At 36.3% G+C, this 27,265-nt stretch overlaps 1 protein-coding gene across 4 annotated transcripts in view; it reads right to left on the bottom strand.

Moving 5' to 3' along the window:
- KDM6A (lysine demethylase 6A) overlaps positions 1 to 27,265 on the bottom strand; it is a 209,086-nt gene that overhangs the window by 127,386 nt on the left and 54,435 nt on the right. For all 4 annotated transcript variants that reach the window (XM_079911712.1, XM_079911713.1, XM_079911714.1 and 1 more), the window contains exons 3-4: positions 9,101 to 9,209; positions 234 to 283 (exon numbers count right to left, since the gene is read on the bottom strand). In XM_079911712.1, coding sequence (XP_079767838.1) covers positions 234 to 283; positions 9,101 to 9,209 — 159 coding nt within the window. The remainder of the gene's footprint in view (positions 1 to 233; positions 284 to 9,100; positions 9,210 to 27,265) is intronic.

Below are 27,265 nucleotides of genomic sequence, written 5' to 3'. Positions count from 1 at the left end.
TGATCATACAAGACAGCACAAATGAAGAACACTCATTTCTCCCTTTCCAATCCCTTTTGCCTAGAAGTAATATTTTCAATTAACAAAACAAAAAAGCAAGAGCACAATTCGTTTTGAGTATAAACAGCAGTAATCTGCCAGAGAAGAGAAGGGGAGGGAAGAGGAGAAGGGAAGGGAAGGGAAGGGGAAGAGGGAAAGAGGGGAAGGGAAGGGGTATGCAAATGTGCACTAACCTTCCAGTAGTCAGATTGTAAACTGTAGTACCTCTGGTATGCAGATAATGCTGAAAGAAGGAAAATAAGCATGAGTCACAATTATGTCCCATTTCAAAATCAATTAACAAGTTTTAAGAAACATTACAACAAAATTCCCATCATACCCACCTCCCAGCAGATAGTGATATTTAAAACCAAATAATTTAAACTCTGGGGCGTCCCTACTCATAGTCAGACATGGTAACAAATGTCCAATATATAGGAGTTCAAGGAAGTAAAACCATGGTCACATTTCAGACCTGCACTTGAACAGAATCTGGGCAACCTCTTGAATCAACTTGAACTTCCTCAGAGACCAAATCTGATAAATGGATTAATACTCCAGAATGTGATGGGTCGTTTGTTCTAACAAGGGATCTCACTTCCAAAAATGACTAAGAGGGCTTCCCTGGTGGCGCAGTGGTTGAGAGTCCGCCTGCGGATGCAGGGGACACGGGTTCGTGCCCCGGTCCGGGAAGATCCCACATGCCGCGGAGCCACTGGGCCTGTGAGCCATGGCCGCTGAGCCTGTGTGTCCGGAGCCTGTGCTCCGCAACGGGAGAGGCCACAACAGTGAGAGGCCCACATACCTCAAAAAAAAAAAAAAAAAAAAAAAAAAAAAAAATGACTAAGAGCTCAACCACCTCAAAGAGCAAAGGAACTACAGTTGACTCTTGAACAACACAGACGTAAGAGGCACTGACCTCCGCACAGTAGAAAAGCCAAGTATAACTTATCGACGGCTCTCTGGATCCGCAGTTCTGTATCCTCGGATTCAACCGACCACAAGATCATGTAGTGCTATAGTATTTACTACTGAAAAAATTCCATGTGTAAGTGGACCTGCGAAGTTCAAACCCCTGTTGTTCAAGGGTCAACCGTACTCCTTTTGTGCTGCTCCCTTTCATACAATCAAAAAAGAAAAAAACCCAGCCCACAATTACCTTACCCCAAACTCCAACTCAATTCCAAAATAGGGCATCCCATACCCCTAAATCCATCTCAAGGTATAACAGGCTCTGGAAGAAATTAAACTACAGTCGTCCCTCAGTATCTGCAGTGGATTGGTCCCAGGATCCGCCGTAGATACCAAAATCCACTGTGATCACATCCCACAGTCGGCCCTGCATGTGCACGGATTCCACATCCACGGATGATAAAAATAGCAGTACATATATGTACTGAAAAAATCCCACGTATAAGAGGACCTGCAAGGCTCAAACCTGTGCTGTTCAACAGTCAACTGTAGAGCTTGTCAATCCAAAAACTCAGTGAGGGGCAGGCAGTAACAAAGTAAAGTAAAGGTTATACATGCACATTAGAATTGGTAGAGAGCCTTTTTTTAAAAACTCATGAGCAATAAATAAGTCACGGGGGTGTAATGTGCAGCATGATGACTATAATTAATAATACTGTATTGCATATTTGAAAGCTGCTAAGAGTAAATCTTAAAAGTTCTCATCACAAGAAAAAATACTATAACTGTGTATGGTGACAGATGTTAACTAGACTTAACTATGATCATTCCACAATATATGCAAACATCAAATCATTATGTTATATACCTGAAACTAATAGTTATATATCAATTATACCTCAATTTTTAAAAAGAGTAACATTTTCAAATAAGATTTTCAACACGTGTAAAAAAATTTTATACTGAAAAAAAATGGGGAGGGTGGAAATTAACATTTTCTAAAACTCCAGGTATGTTTTCATACTGTTCATCAGTAAGCAGCCAAAATGAATACCATATAGAATACCACATAGAGAACTTCCTGAATATGTTCAAATTAGAGAAGCATCACCCAAAAACATCATCACGTATCCGAACAAGTAACTTATTTGAATTATGTTCATCTTTTTTGCACAAAGATGATGCCAACCAACCTATCACTGGAAGGACATTTAGACTGTAATTTTTCCAGTTCTGAGGAAGAGGTGATTTCAAGCCATCTTCTGTTTTCTAGTTCTTCATACATGAGTGTAGCTAGCTCATAAAGATCACTGATTAATGGTTTTCTAAAAAGAAAAGCAAACCAACTTACCAAGCTAGACAGAACAGAATAGTCAAATAAGGTTTGACGGATTTATAGAGAACAGTCATGGAAAAGGTGTTTTCTCTCTACTGCCTGATGTGAACAAGGAAGCATATATCACCAACTGCCACCACAGGGGAACCATTCTTAAGATGAAGCCCACAGAAGATAGCAGCAGAAACAGATGGAAAGTACTGGATACTTCTAGACTTCGAACTATATCTAGTGCACAACTCACCTATGAACCTTCAATTATATGAGGGAATAAATCTCCTTATTGTTTAAGCTAGAATCAAGTCTTTGATATTTGTGCCTCCTAACCAAGAGAAGCCAGGGTCCCTGACAATTTTGTGCAATCACCATATCAAGCCTGGACTGCCCTTTTAACGGGAATTTCAACAAACTTGAAGGGTATGTTTCCAATAACATGAATAACAATATATATTACATGACTTCATAAAATTCCCATTTTAGAATTTGAAGAGCCCTTAAAGAGACAGTATGATGTAACTGAAACCGAGGTACCTACGTGAACCGAAGAAGCCTATGTGATTATCAATTGGGAGAAACATGGCATCCATACTACAATATGATGAATTGAGAAATAAATACAAGCCCTCAAATTCAAAGTCACAAAAGTAAATGCTCCAAATTTCAAGCACAGATTTGTAAATGAGACACTTCAATGAGCATTTGTTATCTTTCCATTCATTTACACATTTCTCAACAATTATACTTTACTCCATTAGGCCTAGGATCCTATATTTTAAGAAAGACCTTAACATATTTAACATTTTTCCTAATCCAAATAAATCATTAAAACTCTACAAGTACCCACCACCGGAGTCTCTCTAATGAAATCCTTTTAACCAAAGCACAGTCCTTATTTCCAATCTTTAAGTCAGTTACCTATTGTGAAAATAAATTCCTACTCCACTGTAACTAGATTTTCCTTAAGTCCTTAATAGAGAATGAGGGAAATCATTTATTTGGACATACTTATAATGCTTAAAACCAGTTTCAGGATTGTACCATCTGTCTAATGGGCTTTTCCTTCCCTAAATCACCTAATCTTCACTTGGAGATCCCTCAGTTATTTACTGGCTCCAGAAGTCCTTGTTCATCCCACTAGGAAATCTTTTTAACAGTACTTCAGGCAAGACTGTCCTTTTCTTTTGCCACTTAACCAAGAATGGTGTGCTCAAACATATTAATTTCAACTCTCTATCAACCAATTTCCAAAGGTCAGATATTTTTAATCGTTGGAATCAACTTTATTTATGGACAGACTTTTTTCATAATTCTGAGTTTTATTTTGTTTTTAAATAAGCCCATTTAGTCTGTGTAGACTTAAAAAAAGAGAGAAAAATATAATGAATTTAAAGGATTATAGAAAACTGGCAGAGTACTAACAAAGTAACCAGGTCTAAAAAAATTAAATGCAAAAGAAAACAAGCAAAAATACAAATGCAAATAAGAAGGAAGTTAAATTTAACTTTCTGCCAGAAAAAGGGAGTCTCCTTCAGAGTAAGATGCAACAGAAATGCAAGGAAGAAACAGATTTAAAATTCAATCTACACTCACATTAGACTATGCACTAACTGCAGGCAGAACTCAGCATTTCTCTTTTCATCTCTAGCCCAGTGTATAACACTATAGGCAGCAGGTTAGCTGCTCACGGGTGAGTCTATGGGTATGGAAGGGAAGGAAAGGAAAGAAGTACAAGTAAATCTGTCAATTGCACTGACTGTCATCTTTAGGCCAGAACAAGTTGTGACTGCCTAAGATTATTATTAGGTCAAAAGATCTTTGATTATTTTTATCTGAGGCTGAACTAAAAAGTTGTATTTATACCCTGGGATAAATGAGATCTCAGAGAGCTTATACTAACTGTTTCACTGTATATAAATGACTGATGTACCTAACTCCCTAGCACCTTTCTGCCTTCTCAAATCTATGACTGCCTAAAACACATCTTCTCTTGTATGTAGTATTAATACACATTAACATTTGAAAAACCCTCTGGATAGTATCCAACACGACAGACCTTTGTTCCTAAGATTACAGAGACAAGCAGACAGGAAGTTGGAAAAGCAAAGAAACGAATATTGGAATCCTTTTACTCCTCTATCAGCATCTTCACTGAGGTTTTCAAGTCAAATTAACACATCTACTGAGATCTCAGATTTACTACTTCTTTGTCGTCATTAAAATAATATACTCTTCGAGGTCTTTATTTTTATTTTTTTATTTTTTTGGCCACGCAGCATGCGAGATCTTAGTTCCCCAACTAGGGATCGAACCTGTGCCCCCTGCAGTGGAAGGGCAGAGTCTCAAGCACTGGACCACCAGGGAAGTCCCTCCTTGAGGTTTTTAATATCGCACATTTGGTTTACTACAAGAACCATCAAGCAGCTGTCTTATTTGTATTCCTTCAATGTGTTCTACCACCAGCTCTCTAGTTCTTGAAGCTACAACTTTTGCTCGTTGCCTGGATATGAACTGACAACCTGGGTTATGGTCACTATTTTTTTCCCTTGGGTTATTTTTCTCAATTGCATTTTCTAATTCTAGGCCACAAGTAGATTGAACAAAATCAATTATGCCCAAATTGTGATGAGAGGGAGTGGAGGCACAGTGATTTGTTTATATCAGTAAATACGTTTAAATAAAGTTATATGGAGAAAGAGGGTACAATGACTACAAATGCAACGAAACACATGAATGATCACCTTAACTGTATCAGCTTTCAGAAAGATACATCATATTCATTCTATGTATATTACATGCCAGTTTATGTCAGTATTCTGGATTTTCATTTCATTTTACTATTTCAACACAAAGTAAATTTGTATCATATATACTATGCAAACTACCCCAATGACTATCTGAAAGAACTTTTAAACAAAGAGCAGATTCTTACAAGAATCACAACCTTTAGTTCCAACAACCATGACAATAAAGAGATGAACCATGCAAGGATCCAAAAAAAGGCAATTTTTGGAGAAGCCAAACTCAAGATCTATTATTGGAAAACATGCACTTTATGTCCTTATACTATATATATCCTAGGATGGAGTGTTGTCATTCCACCCAAGAAACATAGAAAGAGAGAAAGACAAAAAGAGCTCACCAACTCTGACTTAAGACTTCTCCACATAAGCAACTCTTAGCATGTAACTTGCCCTAGCCATTTATAATCACTGAGGAACTAAAACAACCAAAACCTACTTTGCCCAAAAGTGATAGACAATGCAACAAATGACCAATTACTTGAAGGAAGGAGGAAAGGGAGAAAGATCTATCATCAGGTGGAATTTCAGGGAAAACTTCCAGCTCACCACAAACCATGAAGAAACTATCTGTAAAAGTGTCAAGGTTTTCATACTAATATCAGGAATGATTAATTATTGTATCTCCTTCAACTAATTTTTTTACTTCTGGAATTTTTACTATCTGCACCCCAAGTCTCTTACCTCAGAGTTTCTATCTTTTTATAATTTTGCTGTGTACCGAGGTATTTTACTACCGGATTTTCTAAGCAATCAACTTAACTTAAATGACGATTCTCTCCTATAATCTGCCATACATATTCACAAATATTTACACATAATTTCTATTAATTAAACTGCTCCTGAGACCCATCACATATATTCACAAGAATATACACTTGTCCTTCAGCCCGGGGTTCTCTGTCTCTCAGGTTGTTCTTCAACTCAAAGAAGAGAAATCACAGTACCATCTCCATGGCTTAAGGCAGTCTGTCTGACAGCCCCATCAGCTGTTTGGTTCAGCTGAGGTTGACAGGTTAGCCGTGGGGGTAGGAGTGGAAAGGAGGTATAGACACTATAAGGAACCACTCAAATCCCACTTCAAGGAAGGACTGTTGGCAGTCTTGCGTACAAGAGAGCCTCTAGCAGTGAGTTGTCTTAAGTTGAGGAGAGCAACCTTGCCTGAGGTCACACTCCTTCCCATGTCCAGTATGGAATGAATGGAGTATAAAGGCCTGGTCATCTTGGCCCAACCAGTGATAGCCATTCTAGCTCCGGGGCTCCCCATGGAGTTGGCCAAGGCTGTCACAGCTTAACTTCTCCCTCTGTCCAATCCTGGTTCCATTTCCCACCTTCCACAGTGCTGATCCTAAAGGTACTCCTTACTAAACATCTTGTATGCTAAACTCACTGCAGAGGAATCCAACCAACAACAGGCTAAGTGCAATAAGCCTCCAGTCTCCATTTTCCCGCAATCCTCTAACCCATTACTTTTTCAGGACAAATTCCTAGAAGGCTAATAACCAAATCAAGTGATGGAAAATTTTTCAAATTCTTCATACATATTACCAACCAGAAAGACTAAAAAATGTTTTATAAGGTCTTTTTATCTTCTTCTTCAAATTCCTCTGAAATGAAAAGGTAATTTTTAATTAATAAATCCATAACAGTAAAGACAATGAAAGTATACTATCTGTAGATCAGAAATTTTTAGAAATTCATATAAGACAGGAAGTAGATGAGATCAGAATAAGAAATAAGGGCAGAAAAACCACAGTCCAAAATGTACACAAAATATTTTCTAGCATTTTCTACTCCAAAAGTAGAAGCAGTTTTTCATAAGGAACCCCAAACTCTGAAAATTTCACGCACAAGAGGACTCAGGACAGTATTTAAAGAACTGTCCTCAGAATAAACAGGGCCAGTAAATCCCCCACATACATACATCTGAGCAGTCTACTCACATGTTCACTGAATAGTTTATGTTTATTTCCCAGTAAGTTATGGTTTGTAATCTGTTCTCTAAAAATAAACATCTATTTGTTTGGGGCTAGAGGTTCTCATCTTGTACTGGTTCCAAAGAAAAAAGGAGAAAGTAGCCTGAGGTAACAAATGTCTCCATAAATTGGTGATGATGGTGATGATGTGTGGAAGGGGCTACTAGAGACTGGCTCTAGTCTGGGACTTCTGGGAAGACAGTGAAGAGAATGGATAGAAAGATTTCAATAATTAGTATTTTTAAAGGATTTTTTTTAAGTGGGAATGTGGTCAATAAAGCCTCAAGGATGAATTCAAACAACTCTCGTCTAGGAAATAAGCAGCCATCAGCTTGAAATACTAAAATATACTGAAATACAAATGTATACCTCTGCATTCATTCTCTCCTTCCTCTTCTTCCTATTACAAATTATCAATGGCCAGTTCATCTACACAACAGCAAACGGGTCGCAGAGCACACCTTTTCAAGGACTTAAATCCTTGGGTTACCCTTCTCTTCTCCCATCTTTCTAGATTACTCCTACAAGCTAGTTTGCCAGCACTGTCTAGTTGCCACATGCCCCCACCACACCTTCCAAAAAAGAAAACACCTCCAAAACAACTATCCCTGGATTCTTCATTACCTTCACAGCCAAACATTTTATAAATGGAAAATGTAGCTAAATTCATAGACTAATAAAGTTTTAAAAGCTTTTTTTTAATTTATTTGTTTGTTTATTTATTTATTTATTTTAAATGACCACTAAGCAATAAGGACATACAGCCACATATGCAAACCTAATTTTCAAGTCTGGGTCTCTGTTTATATGCTCTAAAACTAGTGCGCTCTCCAAATAAAAGGTGCAGCAATGAAAAATCAGATTGCACAGAACTCTGTATTATTTCTTTTGTATAATTCTTTCCTTTAAATAAGTTACTGTTTTAATTAAAATATCTAATAGATTGTTAAATAATTATCAATACCTATTACCCTGAAGTCACTTTGCTAAGTATTAACCAGTTTCACACAGGAATCCCAAAACCCCTGAGCAGCTACCACATCCTCCCCTCGTTTTACAGATTACAGATAGAAGCTCAGGGATGTTTATAATCTGTTAAAAAGTAATGTAGCTGAACCACAGAGATGAGCTGGGGAATAAGCCTAATTTCAAACCCCACAGCATACCTGTCTCAAAGTAAAATTGTACTTTCATTAGGAAAGTATTCACTTGACCTAACATAATTAAACACGAACAATCCTTCGCTCTAGCCCTGAACAACCTTTCAGTTGTTCAGCCCACCTAAATACATTTGTGGAAAACAAGCATAAGTCCATCCACTCCACATTAAAATGTTTACTATCATCAAAAGGTTAAAATGTTATTGATTATAAGAATATAGTTTTTCTTTGCCTTTGGTATTGAGGGGTGTGGTGTTTGGGGGGTGCTTTTAACTTCCTAAGTGAGTAATGGCCTGGGTCAGCCGCTTGGTACCATAAAAAGGACACATCTTGGGGGGCTACCTTCAATAATTTAACTCACTTATTTCCGATAGGAAAAGCTTTTCAAATGAATAAAAAAAATGCTTTATCCAACGCTCAAGCTCATGTGTGATCATCTCTCTATGTTACTTACCTTTACAATAACATGGCTACAGATCAGGTTTTCATTCAAATATTTTCTAGCTAAAATCGAAGTTAAAGGATAAAGAAGAGAAATGCTGAGTTTGTGTTACTTTTCCAAAGTGTCCATCAATGGCTCACTTTCTACTATAGTTGAGCCTTTAAAAAGCAGGAATTTTTCACAAGGCAGAACAAAACGGTAGTACACATGTAGGTGGTTATCAGTTTAGCAGAATGGTCAACTTACTGCTGATTTACATGGAGTCATGTGAACTTTTCCCATTTCCATCTACTCCACTTTTCTCATTGTTTTTAGGATGTTCATAAGCTTATAATTTCTTAGAAGTAAAAATGGTAATACTTCCGATAGAGTACAATTACAGTTATTTTGAATACATATATAAATCAAACAGTAATTAACAAGGGGAAAAAAATTACCTTTTGGATAATCTTCCAATAAGAGGTTGAAGTGACCTAATTGACAAAAGAAATCAGACTCCACTTTTCCTTCAGCTTTTAAGATTAGAGATTCGTAGCAGCGAACAGCCTAGAAATAAAAAATACAAACATTTTAAAAAAAGACAAAACCCTAAAATACATTTCCTTCCTGAGATAATGCATATAATCCTCCATTCAATCACCCAAGAAATCAATATATTTTACTTCTACCTCAGATATAGTCAATGCAGTATTCTTCTAAAATACCTATTTATTAAAAGAACCACTAATTATGGCATAAGTGCTTTTCCTACTTATAAAATGGAAATACTTGCCAAATAAGATAATGTAGGAACACTCTGATAACTTTATTCATTAGCTGTAAATCTAAATTTTTACTGTGGTCCATGTTGACATAAACAAATATATTAATCTTTTCCACAAATGGTAAGAACTTTATTGAATCACATGAGAATTCACAGAATCTCCAGAGTAATGATAACTACCATTTATACTGAAGAGCTACTTTTTACCATCACCTCTACCCACTTAAACTACCATAAACTGTCTTTCAATTATCTTCTTATGATACACGTCATACCCACCAACTCTAACTCTATTCCTAATTTTACCCCCATTCCAATACATGCATATGCACTCACTCTGTTTGTTCCCTGAAGAAAAAAAATAACAGTATTTTAAGGATATCATTCTTTTTTTGTAATCCAGAAGAGTGCAGAGGGAAAATAATGAATGATGGAAAGAACAGGATTCTGGAGTCTGACAAATTCCAGTCATCATTAGCTACAGGAGATCCTGGGGAACTTATCGTCTCTGATTCTCAATTTTAATAACACTCAAAGGGCTGATTAAAGGATTAAAACTAGAAAAGTTCTCTAAGGGTTTATCACAGTGCTTAGCACTCCATAGGTACTTAATAATTGTTTCTCTACCTTCTACTTAGGTTAAGATAAAAAGCTCCAACTCTTCCAGGATTGTGTCAAGCACCCCAATAATTTTGTCAAAATTTCCCTAACAATCTACACTACAATGTTGTTATGTGTTATTGTGTGCTGGAGTCACTGAAGAAAAAAATGTGTATGATTTCTCAAATGTCTGAGTACACTCTCAGGTTTGGTGTCCACAAAAAAAGTTTCCATTATCAAAAAATCCTTTCACCACCGCTTCAAGAGCTTTTGATGGGATAAGAAAGTGTGATGTGGAGCATGGTACCCACTTAAAATGCCTTGATTTTTCCTCTCCTGTAAAATATAAAGCCTTTGATGAAGAGTTTCAAAATTTTAAATTTACCTATCCAAAGTACATACATAAATACTTATCAAGTTTGGAGAAGCCATCCTAAACAAGGCGAATTTGGGGATGATTTTACCATCCTTAAAGTCTAACATTTATTAAAAGGGACTGTCTTCAGTTCTTATTCCACTCTTAGCTATCTAAATGTACATATATACCAAATCACAATCACTGAAAACTTATCATTCTGCTTCCTTATAATTAAAAGAGCCTGAATGCTACACTGACATCTCAGAAATTACTATAATTTGGAAATTTCAAGATCTTCTTTATTTAAGTCATACATAATCCTATCTGGCAGATGGTTAGAGTACAAAAATATAATTTATTTCAGTGCTTTTTAATATCAGTGAAATTCATAAAATTATTGGGCTACAGTATGACAATTATTAATTTTTACACTAAATAAAATGACTTTTTAAAGCTAATAATGGCATTGTAAATGAAGCTAGTTATTGTCTTAGTTTTTTAAACTCTTAAGTTAGATATTTAGAAACTTTTGCTACTCCTCTCTGATAATTTCTCATGGCTGATTAGCACTAAATTTACCAGCAAATATAGTTTCATGGTGAAAAAGATTTCAAGATACAAACACGAATAAATTTTCTTTAATAATCTAAGTAAAAAGATGGCAACATCCTATACTTCCTCTTATCACCAAACATTGATGCCACTACCATGATCATCTATTACCTATCTTCCATATTCCATTAAAAAAAGGAACACATCTAAAGTGAGTACTATACACAACTCTGATCACCACGAAACACAACACCAGGCAAAAATCAGAATGGACACTCAGACTCAATCAACAGATTCATAGTAATTTCCAACAAAGCCAGCACATACCTAAACCTACCAACTATGTTAGTGGTCAAAAATGACGCTGACAGAGCCAAATACCAAACAAAATGAAGATGAGCAAAAAGGCAGAATAAACGTTCCAAGCACCTTGAGTCACCATTTCATGGTGAAACTTCATGAATTTATTTGAAGTGTTTGAGGTAAGCACTGATATTAGATACAGGCAAATACTAACAATTTTTTAAAAGCATTTAAAGGAAAATAAATAAATGGGGCAATTTTCCAATACTACTAACTCATAAAATAAGCTAGAATGAAACAGTGTTTTTATAGTAATGAGTTTCATTAAAAGGCTAGTTTTAAACATAGACGATATGTAGTTAGTTTAGATTTAGAACAAAGTTCAGGCAAACTTCTATAAAGCAAAACTATTTCTTGTTAAAAGGATTACTTTTTTTTTAACATCTTTATTGGAGTATAATTGCTTTACATGGTGTTAGTTTCTGCTGTATAACAAAGTGAATCAGCTATACATAAACATATATCCCTTTACCTCCTCCCTCTTGCGTCTCCCTCCCACCCTCTCTATCCCACTCCTCTGGGTGGACACAAAGCACCGAGCTGATCTACCTGTGCCATGTGGCTGCTTCCCACTAGCTAGCTATTTTACATTTGGAAGTGTATATGTGTCCATGCCACTCTCTCACTTCATCCCAGCTTACCTCCTTCCCCTTCCCCACATCCTCAAGTCCATTCTCTAGGTCTGCATCTTTATTCCTGTCCTGCCCATAGGTTCTTCAGAACCTTCTTTTTTTTTTTAAGATTCCATATATATGTGTTAGCATACGGTATTTGTTTTTCTCTTTCTGACTTACTTCACTCTGTATGACCGTCTCTAGGTCCATCCACCTCACTCCAAATAACTCAATTTCCTTTCTTTTTATGGCTGAGTAATATTCCATTGTATATATGTGCCACATCTTCTTTATCCATTCATCTGTTGATGGACACTTAGGTTGCTTCCATGTTCTGGCTATTGTAAATAGAGCTGCAATAAACATTGTGGTACATGACTTTTTTTTTTAATTTTTTAATTTATTTTTGGCTGTGTTGGGTTTTCGTTGCTGCACACAGGCTTTCTCTAGTTGCGGCAAGCAGGGGCTACTCTTCGACGCAGTGCGCAGGCTTCTCATTGCGGCGGCTTCTCTTGTTGTGGATCACGGGCTCTAGGCGCACGGGCTTCAGTAGTTGTAGTTGTGGCGCATGGGCTTAGCTGCTCCGTGGCATGTGGGATCTTCCGGGACCAGGGATCGAACCAGTGTCCCCTGCATTGGCAGGCAGATTCTTATCCACTGCGCCACCAGGGAAGTCCTACATGACTCTTTGAATTATGGTTTTCTCAGGGTATATGCCCCGTAGTGGGAATTGCTAGGTCATATGGCAGTTCCATTTTTAGTTTTTTAAGGAACCTCCATACTGTTCTCCATAGTGGCTGTATCAATTTAACATTCTAAAAGGGTTACTTTTATATTCTTGCTTTTTTTTTCATTTTAAATGTGCACAAATAAAATCATCCCCATATAGGATAAGTATGGTTTTGTACACATATGCAGAGAAAAACAACTAGAATACAAAACAAATGATAAAAATAGAAAGTCTATAGTCCAGCCATACGGAAACTTTTTATTTTGTTCATTTTACAGTTTTTCATAATTAAACTTAAAAATTATTATGCTTTCCTCCAGGATTCATACTACCTTTAGTGTAAGGATAGTCAGAAATGTGAATGAAAATCATTTGTACTAGATCATCATCATTCAACAGAGCACGTTCTGCAATGACAAAAATGTTCTGTAATCTGTGCTGCCCAATATACTAGACATATGTGGCTATTGAGCACTTGAAACATAGCTAGTGCAAGACAACTGAATTTTTAAATTGTTTCATTAAATTTGTGTTTAAATTTATATAGACATATGGCAAATGAACAGTGTAGACTAGGTAATTTTTAAAGCTTAAAAACAATGAATATTCAACCCATATGCTAAATATTAAGAAAGCAAAATTTCTTATTTTTATAAATGAAAAACCTATAAAAATAATGGTATATCTTGCACTGGGGATGAGCAACACCTTCCACAAACATCACTTTAAAATTCTATAGTTGTTTATAGTTAGTGGCTTACACATCTATAATCATTACCACCTACTTCCAAAAAAAAAAACATTGAGACGGGAAATAAACAGTTAATCATTAAATACTAGAATCAAAGGAGAGTAAAGGTTCTCCCAGCTACATAGAGAGACTGGATGTCTTCCTCCCATTACAGTGCCATTTTCCACAATGTTCAATATAATTTGTGCTCAGTAGCTGCTTTGTTTTTATTATTTGAAAAAACAGTTATCTCAGAATAGTAATATTATCATTACCCGCTATTTCTAAACCTTGACAGATTACCGCTCATAAACACAGATATGTAAATAATTTGGTTTTTTTAAGTTAAGCATTAAAGTCTTTTATGATAAACTTGGTCAATCCCTAGCTAAAATATGAGTTGTTACTATTTTAGAATTGCTAAGTATAGGCAACATCTAAACAAATGTGGGTTTTTTTCCAATTTGAAAGATTAGCTGAAGTAGTTGGGTGACATACAAATGGTAGAGAAAACTAATGTAGATTTAAATACCCCAAATGGTTTCCTTTTTTTCTCTTTCTTTCTTTGTAATGCCTGCCATGAATGCCCAAAGCCAGAATCTCAACACAGTCCTAGTTTGGTGGCTCCCATTCTGAAGCCCTTCCTCGTCTATCAGGTTCCCGATGCTTACTGCCTCCCTCACCTGTAAGCTCCGTCAGGGGAAGGGCTATATCCCAACCCATGATCACACGATAGGGGCTTAATATACATTTCTTGAATTAATGAAGCAATGTCATGTTATTATTTTAGATTCTCGAATAACCCTCTCTTCTTTGTCCTAAACTTCCACTTCTTAGGAGCTGCAAGTCAGGATGCTAAGGATTAATCTTATTCGTTACTTAAACTCATTTCCATTAAGATATAAATCACTGGTATTTTAAATGAACCAAACTTTTAGGTTGAATATAATCAAAGCAAGCATGCAGTCCTGCCCATAATTCCTAAAAACAGCCACAGACATAAAAGATGGTTTAGCAGCTGACTACTTACAAAAGATTAGGGATTGAAGCAGACTACAGGTCAACATGTCATCCATGAAATAGGGCTACTAAAAATGTATTCACGGTCCAAATTAATGAAGCATATTACACAAATCAACACCAATAATCAGCTCACCAAGGTCTGCTCTGACCAGATCTCCAAAATTATCTTTAGTTCTGAGTGCCACATTTTAACAGGTGGTAACATAAAAAAGGTTACAAGTTTGGTGAAAGATGGAAAAACTATAATGTGAAAATGATTTTAACTGGGTTTAGCTGAGGAGAATCATCAGGGATGCTTTAGCTTTACTCAAATAGTTAAGAAGCTGTCACTTAGGAGAGATTAATTGCACTTTGGGTAGTTCCAGACATCAGACCAATGAATGGGTATAATTTACAAACCAGTTTAATTCAGTGCAATCAGAAAGGAGAAAAACTTAAATATGCCAAAAATTAAATGGGCCATCTTTCTTTGGCTCATATCAAAGAATTAAAGCATAAACTACTAAGGTATCTTAGTGGGGGGTAAAAAGGAGAGTTCTTACTTTGGATACAATTCTGAGCTGCATTTTTTAAAGATTCCTTGAGCTTCTCGGATATAAGCACACAATGTGTAATATTATATATAATACATAACCACACACAAACACACGTGTATATGTGAATGCATATCTCCTGACTTGATTCCATTACATTTTATTCACTTTGAATTTCCAGAATTTCTAAATAAACATACTATCTTGACCTCCTCCCTCAAAACCATAAAAATGTCTGCATCATTAAAGCTGATATCCTTCCCAGAAATATGCCTAAATCAGAATTCTTCCCCTTTCCAGGCACTCGCAATGCCTTTGCCTGTTTTTAAAATACCTTAGGAACCTGAAAGGGTTGAAAGTACCTGAGTCTAAACCATTTTTTGAAATTTCAACACGCCATTTTTTTAATGAAGGGTTACACACTTAAAATGATAATTATTGATTCTTAATGACATCCATTCCTGAACTTATATATCAGACTTCCTGTTCTTCTCTTTTTAATTTCATTTACTATTTTTGAAAAGTTAAACTTTACACATCACCAATTCTAAAGGGTATGTAGTGAAGTCTCTCTCCCAATCCTAAGCCCAGCCACCCAGTCCCCTTTCCCAGATGCAACAAAAGTAAAAAATTCTTACTATATTCAAGATTATTTTGTGCAGATTCAAGCACATATATTTTTCCCACCTTAGTACTAATATTTACATATTTATATAAACACTTTTCTGTAACTTGCTTCAGATTATAGGAGTCCCTGATATCCTTTCTCCCCTTCTTCTCTGTTCATAGAACCCCTAAATTTAATTAGACATATGCTGACACAGAATAAATACTGGGATCCCCAGCCATCCTTGTGGGTGTGGCCTGGTGATTAAGTTCTGGCCAATGGGATATAAGGAAAGGACATGCTCTGCTTCAACCCCTCCTCCCCCTAGCTGAACATCAGCCAGATGGTAGAAGTCACAAGCTGGGGATGGAGAGTAGGAAAACAGAGCCCAAGTTCCTGGAACAGTAGAGTTCCAGAGCAGCCCAGAACTGATTGCCTCTGAGAATTCTTATTAAGAAATAAATGAGTATGCAGCCCTCTTTCCTCATTTAAGTCAAACAAAGAAACAAAAAAGCAGCCTAATGAAATAATCATTAATACATACCAACAGGATAAAGGGAAATTTTACAAAATCTAATTAACTGTCACCCATACGTAACATTTTAGAGAAGATACAAGAACTTACACATCTGTTACTCTACCCTATCTCCCTCACTCCACTTTTCAACTAATATACATCTTTTGCATCACAACAAAGTCAGTTAACAAAATTTAAGCATATCAGCATGGATCCTGGATTTCTCAGCCTCTCTGGACTCTGCATTCAGTGGATATGCTGGTTGCTAACGAGTAAATCAGCATTATTCAAGAAATTAGCACCTTAAGTACCATTCTTTGCAAATAAACTATTGAAATGCTTTGCTATTGCAAAACATTCTCACAGAACAACATTACTGAAATCAAAGTAGATAATTTCGTAATTCAAGTGCTGACAGCTAATATCTGAGCTCTTGATGCGTACCAGGCACTATTCTAAGCACTTCACATATACTTATTCATTTAATCCTCACAATTACTCTATGAGATAGGGAGACCCTACTTCACAGATAAGAAAACTGAGGCATGTAAATCCTGTGTTCGAGGTCACAGAGCTACTAACTAGCAGGGGTGGCTTCAAACAGTATGGCTGCAGAGCCTCTGAGCAGCAAGGTGTGCAACTCAGGCCATGCCTAGGGACTTAAAGTCATTTGCAAGAAAGAAGACCTCCATAAGCAGCTCTTCCTCTTAAGCTCCAACACACAGCTCCTTCCACAACTCTACCTCTACACCAAACACAAAAGCAACACATAAGGCCGCCAGTTCCTGTTCCCACCATCCCACAAGGAAGATTTAGCCTAAGTTCTTTACCATGTTTTCTCATCTTGTTTTATTTTAAATCATATAAAAAGCAATCATCATTATCCCCTCCCCCCCAAAAAGACACAAACATTAAAAAAAATCAACAGCAAAACAAAACAAAAAATCAAATTCCCATATTCAAAAGCCACCTGTGGCAGAAAAACACTACCGCCCATATATATAAATGATAATATACCAGTTCAAACAAAATGTGGTGTATTATCTGGAAAATGTTAAATGGTTTCACCCTATTTCTTTGTATCTTCTGAATCTCCTTAGTTCACCTAGTGTTATTATTTTCTCTCTTTAGTATAACTGGCACAGAATGCCAAATACAGCTGCAACAAAGCAAACTAGGCTGTACTGTCTCAACCATCAGCAAGTTGCTAGTTTACTACTAACTCTAAAACCTTTATTGCTGATGCATGCAGCCAAATGAACTAGTGAATCCTATCTACACATGCACGTATACACGCCCAGGACCAACATGAAATTTTTATTTTATTGATTGATTTTTGGCCATGGCATGCGGCTTGCAGGATATCTTAGTTCCCCAACCAAGGATCGAGCCCATGCCCCCTGCAGTGGAAGCTCAGAGTCCTAACCACTGGACCGCCAGGGAATTCCCCCAACATGAAATTTTTAAAAAGCTGTTGTGTCAAAACAGCCAAGTTATTTTCCAAATATTTTTTTCTGTATCATGCTAAATGTAACAATGCGCAGTTATACTAAAGTACATTATTTATAAACATGTGAATTAAGTCTTGGATAACCTTTAAAAGAATGTACATTTCAAATTTGGAGGCAAGGAGAGTATGAGATAAAATTTCAGCAGAATGACCTCTGTGAATAAAGCCCAGAATAATCCTGTGATTTCCCATATAAAGCAGTAGGCTTTACTTCCCATCTTTTTTCCTTCATTTGCTTGCTACTCCAGTCTTTTATTTGTCTAGAGGTAGACAATCTTACAAGCAATCATTCTCCCCATCACTTCAGCTGTACACATTTAATTCAGAGTTCCCAAAATACACAGAAAGAAAGCCATCTATCAATACAACAAGATTATGTAGACCAAATCTTGATCAAGTTTGTAAAATATTATTATGCCTGCTATAACATGGATGCTTGCTTTAATATCTTTATCAGCAAATTATGCATTCATTTGCCTTAAACACATTTCTAAAATGATAAATGCACAAAAAAGGAGTAAGCACTTCACTGTGGGGGGAGGGGGGAGCGGGACATCACATTTATGACCATGAGCTCCATGAAAATAATCTACTTTGAATTCTACAACTTCTAATGCATAGTAGGCAATTAGAATTTATTTATTAAATAAATGAATGATCCTAAAACTAGGAAAACTGCAACACAGTAAAGGCCTCTCCCCAAAGGTAGTGCTTTTTAAAAAAAGTTTTAATCGATCTGAATATACTCTTCCAGACTTTTCTCTATGCAGAGTCGGCCCTCCATACCCATGGATACAGAACTTGCTGATGTAAGGGCCAACTGTACTATGCCATTTTATATAAAGGAATTGAGCATCTGTGGATTTTGGTATCCGTAGGGGTCCTGGAACCAATCCCCCTTGGATATCGAGAGGCGACTATATAAACAAATAGTACAAATCTTTGTATGCAGTTTATAAACTATTTCCTTCATTCTATATATCATTAACTGCTTACCGTATCAAAGTATACAGATCTACATCAAAATAACATCTGCAAATCATTTTAATAATGGTTAAACCATAATTAGTTTCTACTGAAGAGTATCTGGTTGTTAACCAAGTTTTTACTATTACTATTATCCAATGAACATAATTTGGCCAATTTATATTTCTTCAAGGTAACTTCCTCACAGTTGAATGGGAGGCACAATTTAAGCTTTTGACAGTCCCACTAGCAAAAATGAACCAATATAATGTTCCACCAGCAGTGATCTTTTTCAGTTCTTTAATTACTTTTTTCCAAATATTTATTGGCTAAAGTTACTACTTCTTCCATGAACTATCAACCTGTTAATTGACTGTACCTTAAGTGCCTTCAATAGTTTCTCCCAGTAATTAGTACAAACTATCATCCTTCCATGTGTGCCATAAAATGAAAAGAATTAGGAAGCACTCCCTCTTCAGGCAACCTGGACAACCACTCTGCTGAAAACTAAAAATGTTAGACAAAACATGGTGGCAAGATGGTGGTAGTGGGACTTACACAAGGTTCTTACTATGAACTTGACCAAATGAGAAAGTTAGGAAGACTGGGCTGAGGAAGGGGGAGACTTAAAAGAGGCAGAGGTAGAGAGAGTAGTGAAGCAACTTTTTGCACTGAGGACATTTTGAAAGTCTGTGTAAACCTGAGTGATGGGTTTAGAGGTCTCATTTAGGGATAGAACACAAAGCCTAGGGGCTACCCAAGAAGAGCAGTCAAATAAGACACCCCTCCGCATAACACTGAGACATCAATGGGCTAGACCTTCAACCTCAATGTAACTAAAAATATGATAATAAAACAATTTTTTAATTTTATTTTAAAACTGGTCTTGAAGGACAAGGAAAATTGCTTGTCCCATAATGGCAATGATTGGAGAAGAAAATCTCCTGAGTATTTGTAACCAAAAGTCTGAATTCACTTGACCTGGGTAAAACAAACTGCAGGCAAGAATTTATTATTAGTCCTCAACTAATAGCAATCCAAAGTAAAGGCCAAACTGAAGCATACTACTATCACATTCGTGGCCTAAAAGAATTTCTACAGCTCCAAGGAAAATAAATTCTTCATATTCAGAAAGTCACTACATATAGAGAGGGGGAAAAAAAGCCGAGCAAAGGAGATGATCAATATGTAGATATGTTAAAATGAATATTGTTTAATGCAATTAATCACAATAAATATAAATGGAATAAGTATGCTAGGTAAGAAAAATGGCTATCAATAGATTTTTAAGTCCAGATTTATACAATTTACTAGACACATCTAAAATATAAAAAAAGATTTAGAAATACTACACAAGTATAACCAAAAGAAAGTTGGCACGGTACCAGTTACCATGAATTACAATAAAGATTCAGAAATAAAGAGAACTGGTGCATTAATACAAATATTTAGTAACCGAATAAGGAGCTCAGAAACACACCTTCATATGTATGGAAACGTGCACAAAAATGGGCAAACTATAACCTAACCAAATAAAGGTGGCGAGCCAATATGTTATTTCTAACGGGAAAAAGAAGGAAAAAAAGCAAACACTAGACTCCTACATCTACACATACAAAAACCTATTTCAAATGGATTAAAGACCTAAATAAAAGGCAAAATTTAAGAAGAAAAGCATAGCAAAATGTTTTGGACAAAAGGATAGGGTAGGAATTCTTTAAAAATAGACCAAAAAAATGCAAGTCATGGGGGGAAAAGGTTAATTCAACTACATCAATGTTTGGGACTTCAGGTTTATCAAAACAGAACAAACCTGACAAATATAAAGGCAAGTCACAAACTGGGAAAATATACCTTCAGCACAAATAGTAACAAACTGTTCATATTTAGAATACACAAAACTCCAAAGACTCAGTAAGAAAAAACACTCAATGTAAAAATAATACTGGGGGAAACTTGATCTGCCACCATGATCCACAAAATTAAAGAATGAGCAATAAAACAAAACACAACTGGGATTCCCTGGTGGCACAGTGGTTGAGAATCTGCCTGCCAATGCAGGGGACACAGGTTCGAGCCCTGGTCTGGGAAGATCCCACATGCCGTGGAGCAACTAGGCCCGTGAGCCACAACTACTGAGCCTGCGCGTCTGGAGCCTGTGCTCCGCAACAAGAGAGGCCGCGATAGTGAGAGGCCCGTGCACCGCGATGAAGAGTGGCCCCCGCTTGCCACAACTGGAGAAAGCCCTCGCACAGAAACGAAGACCCAACACAGCCATAAATAAATAAAAACCACAACCAAATTATTTGCTGATTAATAAAGATCAAGGGGCAAACAGGTACGTTACCCACTCCTTAGGTAAGTCATAAGGGCTTATGTCTACTAAACCACTAGAAGATAACCCTGCTCTATCCTATAAGTATAAATTTTTCCAATGACTCGAAAGGCTTTTTGACTCAGGAATTGAAAGAGTAAAACTAATAAAAGGTTAAGCAAATTCAAGTATTTTCCATAATTAGTGGCTCTTTTAACAATCTGCTCCACTAAAAAGTTCATCTGAAAAACCAATCCTGAAAGAATATTTTACCAAAAAATCTGAATTTAAAAGAAAGCTGTCTTAACACTAAATACTCACTTAAAATAGTTTCATATAAAATATGAACTGTCCAAAATACTATTTCAATTTAGTTTAAGTCTCTAATAAGCTCATATTCAAATTTCTATTTTAAATCAGTGAAATAAATACCATCCCACTTATCTTGGGAGAAACCTAAAATCTAGCTTCTCCACACAAGACACACACTTGAATTACTGGAATGACACACTTCTTGACATCTCAATCTTCCATTCTATACAGAATTTTGATATTTAATTTCTTAAGTCTTTGAATTTCTGCTTCCCACCAAGATGCAGTGAAACAGACCAAATTTATTCCTGAATGACATGACTAAAAAACCAGAGATGGGGCTTCCCTGGTGGCGCAGTGGTTGAGAGTCCGCCTGCCGATGCAGGGGACACAGGTTCGTGCCCCAGTCTGGGAAGATCCCACATGCCGCGGAGCGGCTGGGCCCGTGAGCCATGGCCGCTGAGCCTGGGCGTCTGGAGCCTGTGCTCCGCAACGGGAGAGGCCACAACAGTGAGAGGCCCGCGTACCGCAAAAAAAAAAAAAAAAAAAAAAAAAAAAACAGAAACTGTATGAAACAAAGGTTTTCACACACTGAATATCAGAGAACACATGGCAATAATCCTTGAGAAGGGAAAACAAAGGATGTGAGCCCTATAATTATCCCAAGCGTACTGCTTTTCAGGCTGCAGTACAGCTATGGGAAATTTTCTTGCCCAAATCAATGTAAGCTAGAATAAAGTGGAACAACATCTTTATAGTTACTGAAAGGAAAATAAATGTGTCAACCTACAATTCTATACTCAGTATAAATATCTTTCAAAAAAAGAAGATGAAAGTACACTTCTTCAGATATACAAAAGCTGAAAGAATTTAACACCAGCAGACCTACCTATAGTCTAAGAAATGTTTTCTTTTAATTCGCAGGTGGAAGTAAAATTATACCAGAAATAAACCTTTACACAGAATGCAGAATGAAGACCACCAGAAATGATAGCTGCACAAGTAACTATAAAAGACATTTTTCTTACTTTTTTAAACGTCTCCTTAAAACACAACTGACCCCAAAATCTACTGGGGGGATAAAAAACACTCCTAGAAGTGATAAGTGAGTTCAACAAGGTCACGGGACACAAGAGCAACATACAGAAAATAAATTGTATTTCTATACACTAACAATGAATAATTGGAAACAAAATTTTTAAAATACCATTTATAATAGCTCCAGAAACATGATAATATGTAGGTATAATTCTAACAAGTATGGGCAGCAGAATCTGTATGCTGAAAACTACAAAATACTGACCAAAAAAACTCAAATAAGGCCCAAATAAGCGCAGAGAGATACCATGTTCATGAACTGGATGATTCAGTAAGATGAGAACTAAAATCCTAGCAGTATTTTTTGTAGATACAGATGGGCTGATCATAAAATTCATACATAAAAGTAAAGAAACTAGAATAACCAAAACAATTTTGGAAAAGAACAAAGTTGGAAGACTCACATGACCCAATTTTAAGAGCTACTATAAAGCTACAGAAATCAATTAACACCACAACATACCACTACATACCTATTTAAATGGCTATTTCCCCCAACTTTATTGAGATATAATTAACATACAACATTGTGTGAGTTTAAGGTATACAACATGATATAGGTATACACCGTGAAATGATTACCACAATAAGATTAGGTAGCATATCCATCACCTCACGTAGTCACTTTTTTTTTTCCTTTGGTGGTAATATTTAAGATCTACTCTCCAAGCAACTTTCAAGTATACAATACAGTATTATTAACTGTACTGCTACACATTAGTTCTCATCTTATAACTGGAAGTTTGTACCTTTTGAACAACAACCCCCCCGGCAAACACCAATTTACACTCTGCTTCTGAATTTTGACTTTTTTAGATTCCACATATAGTGAGATCATACAGTGTTTGTCCTTCTCTGCCTGACTTTATTCACTTAGCATAATGCCCTCAAAGTTCATGAATTTTTTTGAGATAAAGTTGCTGTACAGTATTACATGTTACAGGTGTACAGCACAGTGATTCACAACTTTTATAGGTTATACTCCATTTATAGTTATCATAAAATATTGGTTAAATTCCCTATGTTGTACAAAATATCCTTGAAGCTTATTTATTTAAAGTTCATGAAAATTTTAAAGTGTGACAATACCATGTGTTAATGAGGATGCAGAACAACTGGTAAAAATGTAAAATGGTACAGTCACTCTAGAACACAGTTCGACAATTAAGTATGAAGTTAAACATACATTTATCACAGGACCCAATGATCCCGCTCCTAGGTGTTTACCCTAGAGAAGTAAAAACTTATGTTCATACCAAAACCTGTACACAATGTTTATAGTGGCTTTATTCATTATCAATGAAAATGAAACAATTACAATATTCTTCAACAGGTAAATGGATAAACTGTGGTACATCTACACAATATTTAGCCATATAAAAGAATGAACTATTGATATAGCATCGATGAACCTCAAAGGTTTTATGCTGAGTAAAAGAAGCCAGTCTCAAAAGACCACATAGTGTATATACTTGTCAAAATGCACCAAACACTTAACACAACATTGTAAATCAACTATACTTCAATAAAACATTTTTTAAAACTCATCAAACACCTAAAACAGGTGAAATTAAATATATGTAAATTATACCTCAACAAAGTTTATTTTTAGAAAGAAGCCGTTTAAAGTGAAAAACAGTAACAATGTACGGTGGGGTTTGTAACACGTAGAAGTAAAATGTATGACAATACTACAAGAGACCAGGATGGGAGAAATGAAGTATATCCTTGTAAGGTCAACACTATGCATGATACAGTATAACCTGAAGGTAGGCTGTGATAAGCTAAAGTTAAAATTTTAAGAATTGCTTGAACTGATAAGTGTAATATCTAAGGTCAATAAACAAAGTCACTTGTATTCCTATATACCAGCAATGTTGGAATTTGGGGGAAAAAACTTAATACCATTTACAATAGCACCCCCCCCAATGAAGTACTTAAGATATAAATCTAACAAAATATGTATAGGATCTGTGTATGGAAAACAACAAAATGCTGATGAAAGAAATCAAAGAATATCTAAATAATCGGAGAGAAATACCATGTTCACAAAATAGAAAACATTAACGTATCAATTCTCCCTAATTTTACATATAGATTCAACGCAATCCCAATCAAAATCCCAGCAAGTTTTGTATATACCAACAAGCTGATCTAAAAATTATATGGAAAGAAAAGGAATTAGAAAAGCCAAAACAATGCTGAAAAAGAACAAGTCAGCGGGTTCATATTACACAATTTCAAGACAATATAGTAAGCAACAATAATCAGGACAGTGTGGTACTGAGGAAAGAACAAACGGAGATCAATGGAACAACACAGAAAACTGAGAAACAGATGCATACAAATATAGGCAACTGTTTTTGACAAGATACAAAGGTAATTCAATAGAAAAAGGATTGTCTTTTCAACAAAAGGTGGTGGAAAAACTGGAAGCCCAGTTGTAAAACAACAACAAAACCTCAACACATACTTAATGAGGTGAAATACAGACATTTTCAGACATATGAATACAGCAGACCCACATGAAGAAAACAAAAATGATCTCAAAAGCAATGTCAGAGATTCAGAAAGAAATGACAAGCAAAGAAAATGTTAAGCATGTGGGTGACAACCTTAACAATGTTTTGTATTTAAAACATGTTCAGAATTAATATATACAACAATGGAATGAAGGAGGGGAGGATGTTAAAGGCTCTAAGAATCTTGCATTGCCCAAGAAAAGAGAAAATGTATCGGCTAGGCTTTAATAAGTTAAAAATGCATGCTGTAACCCCTAAGGCAGCTATTCTCAAAGTGTGGTTCACAGACAACTGGGAGTCTCCTAAACACTTTAGGGAGGTCTGCTAATGCAAAATTATTTTCATTATAATACTAAGATGTTATTTCTTTTTTTTAACTCTATTAACACTTATACTGATGATGCAAAAGTAACTGGTGAGTAAAACTGCTGGCACCTTAGCAGAAGTCAAGGCAGAGGCACCAAAGGCACCAAACTGAACTAGAAATCACATATTCTTCACCACCAAGCACTTATAGGGTTTTTTTTAACGCCAGTTTCATGTAAGAATATCTTTGATGAAGCAGTAAAAATCATTTCATTAAATGTCAACCCTTGACCACACATTGTTTTAATAATCTTTGTGGCAAAATGGGAACTTCGTTTAAAGCATTCTACTCCATACTGAAGTACAATGGCTATATTGAGGGTAAGTACATGTGTGACTGTTTAAGTTGTAAACTGAACTTGCCTGTTTTTTCATGGAACCCCATTTTTTACTCAAAAGAATGACTGACAAACTATGTTTATTCGGACTTAGGTACTGGAAGACATTTTCTCAAAAATGAATGAAATGAGTCTGTCATTTCAAGAAAACTAACAGTAATTTGTTGCCAATGATCAAACTTGAGATTTCAAACAAAAATCAGCATCTTGGAAAACTACCTCCACGGTGAGCTTGACAGCTTCCCAAAACTCAAAAGGCTTTTCTGATGAGATTGGTGGTAATATTAATGAATACAATTTTTTGATATTGTGTAATAAAATGTGTTGACATTTGTAATAATTGGAAGTGCTCTCCTTTTCCTTCTTTCATGCTCACTGAACTGCCCCAAACCAAAATGTTACCACTTGTGTTTCTCCAATCCATTAACAACATGTCCTCCCTACTATTCAGGGGCTACAGTGTCATTTCGTTATCTATAAACTCTGAAACAAATCTTACAATTCAAGACAGACAGACAGAAGGAAGGAGAGGGAGGGAGGGAGGGAGGCAGAATGACAAAAACAAAGGGAGGGAGGAAGAGAACGGACAAACTCAGTATATCATCATCAACTCACTGCTACTCCCAAAGCCTATAGCGGTATCAATAAATCATGAAAGGTTATGACACAACAATATATAGTAATCACTTATGGTATATTCTAAGTAATATCTTACTATGAGTAAAAAGTCAACCAAACCCTTCCTCCTCTAGGGACAAATCTGACCTTGGGTTAACTAGTTCTTTTATTTTTAAAACCTGATAAAGGTGGAATGTCAATTGTGTTACTAGCAACACTGATTATGGTAACAGTTACCGGATTGATGAAATAAACCTAGAGTGAGAGTACTGAAAATGAACTATGAATATCTGGTAGGATGCCACAGCTTTGGGAATCCCTCAGTATAGGGCCTCCTTTAACTGGGCATGTCTCTACAGAAACTGCAGGAGCAGTATGCCCATAAAATTTAGAAAAGATACTGGTTCCTATTTGGGATGGGGGTGTGGATGTGTGTGGTATGTGTGTGGTGTGATGTGTTTGTTTTCTAAACCAGGTGTGGTGGACTGAACAAAAGATGACCTTATATGGCAAAAGATGTGAAAGGAGCTGATTCTCCACTAGAGCCTCCAGAGTGTTGCCCTGCCCCTGCCAACCTTGATCTCAGGCTTCTGGCCTCCACAACTGTCAGAGAATAAATTTCTGTTGTCCTAAACCACCCAATTTGTGGTAATCTGTCACATCAGCCACAGGAAACTAATATACTAGAGTAGCTTTGCACCCACCTATGTGAGTCTCATTCTCTCACACCAGAGCTGTCACTTCATGAGCCAAAAACTAACCCCTGGACAGAACTGCAAGGATTCCCACGGAAGAGGAATGCCTGTCACTGCTCTGTTGACATGCTGTTTCCTGTCTGATATCCTTCTGTGTCAATGTGACATCAAGTGTGACCTAATCAGGTCTTACTTGTCTGAATGACTTTTGAGCCTAAGGCTCCACAGTGGGCCCTGTAAGTTACTAATGGTATTTATAGTGCCAAAGTATCTAAATGCTTTACCCTTTTTAATGCCATCAGAGCTAAGTATGGTGGATAAAAGTGTGGGCTCTAGAATCTGAGTGGGTAGGTTTTGAATTTTAGCTTTGTATTGTGTGGCCTTAGGCAAGTCAATAATCTCTCTATGCTCTGAAAAATAGGAATATTTTATAGCAACATAGGATTTACTATAAGCACTAAGTAAATACCACA

This window comes from Stenella coeruleoalba (assembly GCF_951394435.1).
Source record: "Stenella coeruleoalba genome assembly, chromosome: X".
NCBI classification, from domain to species: domain Eukaryota; kingdom Metazoa; phylum Chordata; class Mammalia; order Artiodactyla; family Delphinidae; genus Stenella; species Stenella coeruleoalba.
Note: the sequence above shows the minus strand (reverse complement) of the source record. Positions and strands in the feature narration are given on the sequence as shown.